The sequence below is a fragment of the Indicator indicator genome, chromosome 23 (genome assembly GCF_027791375.1).
Source record: "Indicator indicator isolate 239-I01 chromosome 23, UM_Iind_1.1, whole genome shotgun sequence".
Lineage (NCBI taxonomy): Eukaryota > Metazoa > Chordata > Aves > Piciformes > Indicatoridae > Indicator > Indicator indicator.
Window position 1 is genome coordinate 14,283,043 of NC_072032.1, and position 9,098 is coordinate 14,292,140.

At 63.8% G+C, this 9,098-nt stretch overlaps 1 protein-coding gene across 1 annotated transcript; it reads left to right on the plus strand.

Annotated features, from left to right (window-relative positions):
* On the plus strand, positions 1-5,666 carry LOC128974748 (RING finger protein 145-like). Its single transcript, XM_054391444.1, has 10 exons — positions 1-169; positions 631-739; positions 829-920; positions 1,410-1,645; positions 2,094-2,269; positions 2,576-2,716; positions 3,795-3,977; positions 4,175-4,322; positions 4,528-4,884; positions 5,265-5,666. The coding sequence occupies exons 1-10, from the start codon at positions 1-3 to the stop codon at positions 5,664-5,666; spliced, it is 2,013 nt and encodes a 670-aa protein (XP_054247419.1).
* Positions 5,667-9,098: the final 3,432 nt, after the last annotated feature.

A 9,098-nucleotide genomic window follows, 5' to 3' on the forward strand; every position in this document is an offset into this window, starting at 1 on the left:
ATGGCGCGGCTGGAGGCGGTGGCTAACGTGGCTCTGAGGGTGCCGGGGCTGGCGCTGCTGGACCTGCTGTACCGCTGGGACGCGGCGGCCATCGGCGAACTGCTGCGGCCCCGCCGAGGGGACCCCCCCTTCCTCCGAGCCCCCGCCCTCCGGGGTGCCTGCGGTCTGGGTGAGGGCTGCGGCGCGATGGGGGACGCCCCGAGGGGGCAGGCTGGGCACACCCTGAAGGACATCCCAGGAGTGGACAGGCTTGGGGACACCCCAGGGCTGGGATAGACTGGTGACATGAGTGGACATGCGAGGGCATGACCGGGCTGGGGACGCAGTGAGGACATCCCAGGGATGGAAAGGGTGAGGACACGCCAAGGGGTGACCAGGTTGGGGATATGGTAGAACATACAAGGGCTGGATAGGATGGGGACTCAGAGAGACATCCTAGAGATGTCCACCTTGAGGACACAAAGGGACACCCAGGCCCCGGCCAGGTTGGCTCCAAGGCATGTCCGTGTTTGAGGACACCCCGAGGGCTGCCCGTGTTCATGCTTTTGCTGTCCCAAGCCCTGCTGACCCCCCTTGACGTGAAACCGTCTCCATGGGGCCATCTGACCCTGCTGTCCCCCTCCTCGGCAGGCCACATCCTGTGCCTGGTGGTGCTGGTGCTGCCGGTGCAGTCCCTGGTGAAGCTCTACCTGCACGTCTTCACCGCCCTGCTCCTCGCCGTGGGGCACAGGGTGGCCAGGTGAGAGCTGGGAGGCCGGGGAGGGGCTGTACTGGGGGGAACTGGGGAGCGGTGGTGGGGAGCTGGGGACTCAGCCACTGTCCTCACAGGGACTACATCCACCGGGAGCTGGAGTTTGGTGACCAGGGTGCTGTGTACCAGGACCCTGCGGCGCTCAGCCGTGTTGCCACCACCCTTGCAGGTGAGTGGCAACTCCCTCCCAAAATATCCCTTGCCACCCAAAAATCCCTGCCCCACAAACAGGCTGGTGGCCTCCTGGCATGTCCCTTGCCCACTTCATGGAGTTTCAGCCCCCAGGTGTTCCTTTCCTCTTACATGGGGTCTGAGCCCACCAAAATGTCCCTGATGTGGGGGTGGCACTGGGCAGAGTGAAGGTCTCTGGCTCCAGGAGCTGTGACCCCATGGGACGTTGTGTTGGGTAACAGTGACATGTCCAAGCCCCCTACCTGGCTCCCACCTCCTTCCAGGGAGCTGCAGAGAGCCAGAAGGTCTCCCCTCAGCCTTTTTTACTCCAGGCTGAACCAACCCCAGCTCCCTCAGCCTGCTCCTCACAAGATTTGTGCTCCACACCCTTCCCCAGCTTCCTTGCCCCTCTCTGGACACACTCCAGCAGCTCAACGTCCTTCTGGCAGTGAGGAGCCCACATTGATCCCTGTCCCTGTGCCCTCAGGCCAGCTCTGCCTGTGTGCCCTCTGCTCTCTGCTGATGCGCAGCCGGCAGCCGTGGCTGTTCGGTGCCCCTGCGCTGCCAGCCCTGGCTCGGCTCTGTGGCCTGCCCCTCCGTGCCCTGCCCCTGCTCGACACCTTCGCCACCACCCTCACCACCATCCAGGTGCTCTACGTCCTCGCCTCCCACGTCCTTGTCCCCTTCCAGCTGGCTGCTGCTGCCTGCCGGGAGATTGCACAGGTGAGAGGGGCAGGGGGCTGTGGGATGGGGTCTGCGGAACTGGGGGCTCTGGGGCAGGGGTCTGCAGGGATGGGGACTATGGGATGGGGTCTGCAGGGTTGGGGGCTGTGGGGCAGGGGTCTGCAGGGATGGCGACTATGGGATGGGATCTGCAGGGTTGGGGGCTGTGGGATGGGGTCTGCACATCTGGGGACTGTGGGATGGGTTCTGCAGAGCTGGGGGCTGTCGGATGTGGGCTGTAGAGTTGGGAGCTGTGGAATTGGGGTTAATGGGGCTGTGGGGCAGAGGGCTGCAGGCTGGGGGCTGTGGGACAGAGGGTCCAATGCTGAGCCTGGCTTGATGCAGGGTTAGCTGCAGGGCTGTCCCCTCACACAACTGTGCCCCCCACACCACCCCTGTCCTCTGTGGGGAGTGCTGAGGGGCAGCCCCACAGTGTCCATCCTCCCAGGCCCTGGAGCTGTCCCGGCTGGTGGCACTGGGGGTGTCCCTCTGGAGCCAGCTGGCCATCCCGCTCCTCTTCCTCGTCTTCTGGCTGGCGCTCTTCACCCTCCGCCTCTTGGCCTTCCTCACCTCTTCCAGCAGTCCCATGGCCCAACAGGGCCTCCTCTTCCTCCTCCTCAGCAGGTAGAGACTGTGGTGGGGGACAGGGGTTGATGGAGCTCTCATCCTTGCTCGGGCAGGGCAGTGGGAGGAGGATGAGGAGGGCTGGGGCTGTGGGAGGAGGATGAGCAGGGCTGGGCTGTGGGAGGAGGATGAGCAGGGCTGGGCTGTGCCTGCAGCCCCAGCAGGACAGTGGGAGGAAGATGAGGAGGGCTGGGGCTGTGGGGGGAGGATGAGGAGGGCGGGGCAGCCCCAGCAGGGCAGTGGGAGGAGGATGAGCAGGGCTGGGCTGTGCCTGCAGCCCCGCACTCAGCCCAGGCTCGCCTGCAGCGCGGCGGAGTGCTGCAGCACTCCCTACTCCCTGGTCGGCCTCACCTTCACTGTCTCCTACCTCGCCCTGGCTGTCCTCAACCTCTGCAAGTTCTATCTGCTGGGCTTCAGTGCCTTCCAGAATGGCAACGTCATGCACAGGTGAGCCCTGGCACGGGGCTTGGGTGGGCACCTCTGGCCCTGGCTGGCACAGAATCGCAGAGTGGTTTGGGTAGGAAGAGACCTTTAAGGTCATGGAGGCCACCACTGCCAGGGCACCACTGAACCATGGCCCTCAGCACCACGTCTCCAGGGCTCTGAAATGCCTCCAGGGATGGAGATTCCACCACTGCCCTGGGCAGCCTGGACCAGGCTTTGACCACACTTTTGGGGTAGAAATTGTTCCTCATGTCCAACCTAAACCTCCCCTGGTGCAACTTGAGGCCATTTCCTCTTGTCCTGTCACTTGTTCCTTGGGAGAAGAGACCAATCCCTAGCTGGCTCCAGCCTCCTTTCAGAACCAGAAGGTCTCCCCCCAGCCTCCTCCAGTCTGAACAACCCCAGGTCCCTCAGCTGCTCCTTACAAGATTTATGCTCCAGACCCTTCCCCAGCTTCGTTGCCTTTCTCTGGACCACACTCCAGCCCCTCAGTGCCCATCTTGGAGTGAGGGACCCAAAACTGAACCCAGGACCTAAGGTGTGGTCTCACCAGTGCCCAGTACAGGGGCACAATCCCTGCCCTGCTCCTGCTGGCCACACCATTGCTGATCTAGACCAGGATGTTGGTGACTTTCTTGGCCACTTGGGCACACAGTGGCTCATGTTCAGCCAGCTGTTGATCAGCACCCACAGGTCCTTTCCTGCCAGGTACTTTCCATCCACTCTGCCCCAAACAAGGAGCATTCATGAGGTTGTTGTGACCCAAGTGCAGGACCTGGCACCTGGCCCAGTTGAACTTCATCCCACTGGCCTTGGCCTATCGAGCCAGCCTGACCAGGTCCCTCTGAGCATCCAGCCTGGTGCCATCTGCAGACATTCTGGGGGTCTCCTGGACCCCCTCACCTGATCTCTGACAAAGAGATTAAAGAGAGCTGGCCCCATCTCTGCACCCTGGGGAACACCATGGGGGTGTCCCGAGGCCCCCTGTGACTGGGAGGTGTCCCCAGGGGATGCCCAGGGCACGGCAGAGGGCTGTTGGCACATGCCCACAGCTGCCCACAAGCTGCCCCACTGCTGGCAGGGGAGTGACGGAGGGTGTGACACTGCTGCTGCTGGCGCTGCAGACAGGGCTGCTGGACCTGCAGATCCTCCAGAGGACCTTCCTGCTCAGCATCATCCTCTTCATCGTGGTGACCTCCACGCTGCAGTCCATGATCGAGATCGCCGACCCCATCGTGCTGGCGCTGGGGGCCTCCCGGAACAGGTACCAGGAGGAGCAGCAGGACCTGGCCCCCTCCCCACGCTGGGGGCGGCGAGGAAGAGCCAAGCTGGGTCCCTCCACCTTGCTCCCCTCTCTCCTCAGGTCCTCACTGCCTGTTTTTGGGGCAGGATCAGGGGGAGGGGAGAGGTGGGGGGTGCTGCTGGGGTGGGCATGGCCCCGCTGAGCTGTGCCTCCCCTAGGAGCCCCTGGAAGCATTTCCGTGGCGTCAGCATGTGCCTCTTCTTGCTGGTTTTCCCTTGTTTCATGGCCTACAAGATCGCCCACTTCTTCCAGCTGGACTTCTGGCTCCTCATCCTGGTCTCCAGCTGCATGCTCACCTCACTGCAGGTATGGCCTCCTCATCCTGGTCTCCAGCTGCACGCTCACCTCGCTGCAGGTACAGCAGCCCCAGCTCTCCCCCCTCCTCCCCAGCTGGGAGCTTACTGGGCCCCCTCCAGCTGGGTCTAGGAGCACTGTGGGTGGGAGAGGTGTGCGGTTTGCCACCTGCCCACCATCACCACAATGCCATCCCCCTCCTCACTCACCCACCCAGGTGATGGGCACCCTCTTCATCTACACCCTGTTCATGGTGGAGCTGCTGCAGGACAGACCCCTGGAGCGGATGGATGAAATCATCTACTGGGTGAACGCTGTCAGCAGGGTGCTGGAGTTCCTGGTGGCCCTCTGCGTGGTGGCCTATGGCACCTGGGAGTCCCTGCTGGGCGAGTGGAGCTGGATGGGAGCCTCTGTCATCATCATCCACTCCTACTTCAACGTCTGGCTGCGTGCCCAGTCGGGCTGGAAGAGCTTCCTGCTGCGGAGGGAGGCCGCCAAGAAGATCAACTCCCTGCCCCGGGCCACCGGTGGGCAGCTGCGGGACCACAACGATGTCTGTGCCATCTGCTTCCAGGTCAGGCCTGTCCCTTCACTGCCCACCCCTCTGGGGCCCCTGCCCGCTGGGTGCCATCCTCTCCCCTGCCCAGACACCCCTCTGGGTCTTCTGCCTGCTGGCTGCCATCCTGTCCCTCTGCTGGCCATCCCTCTGAGTCTCCTACCCACTGGGTGCCATCCTGTTCCTTCGCTGGCCACCTCTCTGGGTCCCCTGCCCACTGGGTGCCATCCTCTCCCCTGACCAGACACCCCTCTAGGTGGCTTGCCTGCTGGGTGCCATCCTGTTCCTTCACTGGCCACCTCTCTGGGTCCCTTGCCCACTGGGTGCCATCCTCTCCCCTGCCCAGACACCCCTCTGGGTGCCCTGCCCGCTGGGTGCCATCCTGTCCCTGCCCACAGGACATGCAGGTGGCAGTGGTCACCCCCTGCAGCCACTTCTTCCACGCTGCCTGCCTGCGCAAGTGGCTCTACGTGCAGGACACCTGTCCCCTGTGCCACCAGCAAGTGACAGCAGTGCCCGCCGGGGGCAGCCGTGCCAGCGGGACAGGGGCTGGGACAGCGCCGAGCCACGGCCAGGAGGTGCCAGAAGGGGCACGTGCCAGCAGGATGCCAGCCCCAGCTCAGCACAGGGACAGCACAGTGTCCCCAGAGGATGGGGCTGGGGACTTTGGCCAGCACCACCCTGTTGGCCCCCACGAGGACCCTGGTGCCCAGGGCCCGCTGCAACCGGAGCCTTCTGCCAGCCCTCAGCCTGGCACGAGAGACAATGAGGACTGCCACAGTGGCCAGCACCCCTCCTAGCAGCCCAGACTGCCAGCCCTGGTGCCAGGATCGTTCTGCGGTGGCTGTGGTGGCACTGGGTGGGGCCAGGAGCCTGTGTGGCACCGGCTCCCCAGGTGCCCATGTGCCCACTGACTTTTTGCAATAAAGCCGGAGCTGAAGTGGCTGCACCTGAGGGACAGGACTGCTCCTCTCACCCACTCCATGCTAGGGTGGTGCCCCATCCCAGGGTGGTGCCCTGTGCCAGGCTGGTGCCCAATGCCAGACCTGTGATGTGTCCACAGCTTGTCCCTCATGGGCTCTACTGTGGCATGGAAAGGGTGGGCACTTGATAAGTACCCAGTGGGTACCAATCTGCCTTCTGGCCTTACCTCCTGGGTGGCATGGGGGGTGTGTTTTGGGTGGCTTGGGGTGGAGGGGCTTAGGAGGTTTTGGGGTCCTCTTGGGGGAGTATAGCCTGGGCATGGTGTGGAGCTGGTGTGGGTGGAGTGGGTCTGGCAGGGGATGGTGTTGGCTTTGCACAGGTCTGGCACAGGATGGCATGGATCCAGTATGGGATGGCATGGGTTGGTGTGAGCCTGGCATGGGATGGCATGGGTCTGGCACAGGATGGCATGGGCTTGCTGTGGGTCGTTTTTCCCAGCTCCACAGCCAAAGCCCTGTTCCCATGCCTGTCCCTGTGCCACCTTGGCACTGAGGCTCCCCTCTGGGACCACTGCCCAGCCATGCCCAGGCCTCCACCATTGTCCCCACCTCATGAGAGGGCAGGTCTGGGGACAGGATCCTGGCTGTGCAGGGGTCCCCATCTCCCACTGCCAGGGGCAGCTAACCCCTGGGGGCACCAGTGCCAGGGGAGCCACCCTCCCAGTAGCACCAGTGCCGGGGCAGCCACCCTCCCAGTAGCACCAGTGCCGGGGGAGCCACCCTCCCAGTAGCAGCAGTGCCGGGGCAGCCACCCTCCCAGTAGCAGCAGTGCTCCTGGTGGTCTCTGGGCTGGGGGGTCCCTGGGGAGGTGGTGAATGGGGGCCCCCCCTTCCAGCTCAGCCCCACCCTGCACTTACCCTGATGCTGCTCCCCTGGGCCTGGATCCCATTAGCAGGAGGGGAGGGGAGCCTGGTCCATGGAATCCGTCTGGGGGTGGAGTTGGGGTGAGCCCCCTCCCCTCTTATCTCCCCCCATCCTCCATAGCCAACCCCTGCTCTGCCCCCCCAGACCCTGCTGGAGCCATCCTGGGGTCCCCACAGGGACCCTCCCCCTGGTGGCCAAGTGCTGGGGGGACACGAGGGGGGGTCCCTGTGGGTGGCACTGGCTGGGTGGAGGTGCCCCCACCCCACTGCTGGGCCCCACAAAGGTTTGCTGTGGGGTGGCTGCTGCGGGGGGGCCCTGAGCGTTCCTCCCCTCTTCCCCCCCGCACTGCCTCCCCCCTTTCCTCTCCCCTCCCCCAGCCTCGCTGTCTCCATTACAGCCCATTAGCAGAGTGGTGCCAAGGTGGGTCCCGATGGGCACAGTCCCGGGGGGGTGGAGGGCACCCATGTGTCATGTCTCCCCCACCCCAGCATGGCTCAGCCCAGCTCTGCCTGGAAATGGGGGGCAGGGAGTGGGGCTCCCACTGCCCCCCTGTGCTGTGCCCACCGTGTGCCAAGCCCTGGGGTATCTGGGTGGGATAGTGGAGGGGGGGGGGGGGGGTGTGGATGGATGGACAGACAGACAGACCTGGAGGGACAGAGGGATGGACAGAGGCTGGGATGGGCAGGGGCATGGAAGGATGGACAATGGCACTGGGATGGATGGAGGGATGGATACTAGGGGGTGGACAGATCCTGGGGGATGGACAGATGGACACTAGGATGGATGGATGGATGGACACAGGGATGGACACAGGGATGCAGTGGGGTCCCTCTGGGGTGGGTATCTCCAGGATGTGTTTGGGGTCGCTTTGGGACACTGCAGAGGATGCAGTCCTGCAACAGGGAGTCTTGGGGGGCCACAATGTAGCTGCTCTGGGGTATCTGGGGACCTGTTTGGGGTCTCTGGGGTGTCTCAGGGGATCCACTGGGGTCACTCAGGGGTGTCTCAGGACTTGTTGGGATGTCTCCAGAGCATCTCAGAATGCAGTGGGGGCTTCCCCAGGGTACACCCAGGGAGCCTTGGTGCTGCTCTGGGCCCCCCAGGATCTCTTTGGGGTCTCTCTGGGCTGCCGTTACAGTGAGATGTCCCCAGGGTGTTCCCGAGGCCTGCCAGGAGTGTCTCCAGAGCATCCTGGGGGGATGCATTGAGGTCCTCATGGCTTGTCTCCAGAGCCTGTTTGGGTTGTCCCTGGGGCCTGTTTGGGGTTTCTCAGGGGATGCAGCAAGATCTCCTCTGGGGTACTTGCAGGTGCTGCCCAGGCTCTCTCCAGGATGTCTTCTGGGGTGCATTGGTGTCCCTGTGACTTGTCTCCAGAGCCCATTTAGTGTGTCCTTGGGACCTGTTTGCAATGGCTCCAGGGGATCTCAGGGGATGCAGCTGGGTCTCCCCTCAGGGCCGGCCTGGGGTGTCTCCAGGGGGTCTCAGGGAATGCATTCAGGTTGCTCTGAGTTACATCCAGGACTTGTTTGGGATCTCCCCAGGGCAGCCCTGAGGGTCCATTAGGGGCCCTCTAATGTGTCTCCAGAGCCTGTTTGGGGTCTCTCTGGAGTGTCTTAGGGGATATATTTGGATCACTCTAGGGTATCTCCAGGACCTGTTCAGGATGTCTCCAGAGCATCCTGGGGGATGCATTGGGGTCTTCTCCAGGGTACATCCAGAACCTGCCTGGGGTCTTTCCAGAGTGTCCTGTGGGGTACATTTTGGGTTGTTCTGGAGTATCTCCAGGACGTGTTTGGGATCTCTGCAGAACATCTCAGAGGGTGCATTGGGGTTCCTCTGACTTGTCTCCAGAGCCCATTTGGGGTGTTCCTGGGTCCTGACTGGGGTCTTTCCAGGATGTCTTGCAGGCTACTTTCAGGTCACTCAGAGATATTTCCAGGACCTATTTGGGATCTCTCTGGAGCATCTCAGGGGCTGCAGCAGGGCCTTCTCCAGGGTACACCTGGACCTGCCGGGGTTCTTTGCAGGGTGTCTTGGAGGATACATTGGGGTCACCCTGAGGTATCTGCAGGACCTGCCTGGGGTCTCTCTGGAGCATCTCGGGGGATGCAGCAGAGTCCCTCCAGGGTACCCCCGGGGCCTGCCCGGGCTCGCTTGGAACCAGAGGCCTGGGAGTGCCCCTGGGGAACCCAAGGTCTCTCGGCTCCATCCCTCGGCGGCTGCCCACCGCCAGCCCCGGGGTGCCCGGTGCCCGCAGCCCCCCTCTCCCCCGGCGCGGGGAGGGACCGCTCCTCCCCGGAATGATGTCAGCCTGCCCGGCCGCGGCCCCCGCCTCCCCCGGCGGCTCCGGCCCTGCCTCCCCGGGGAGGCGGCGGCGGCGGCGGC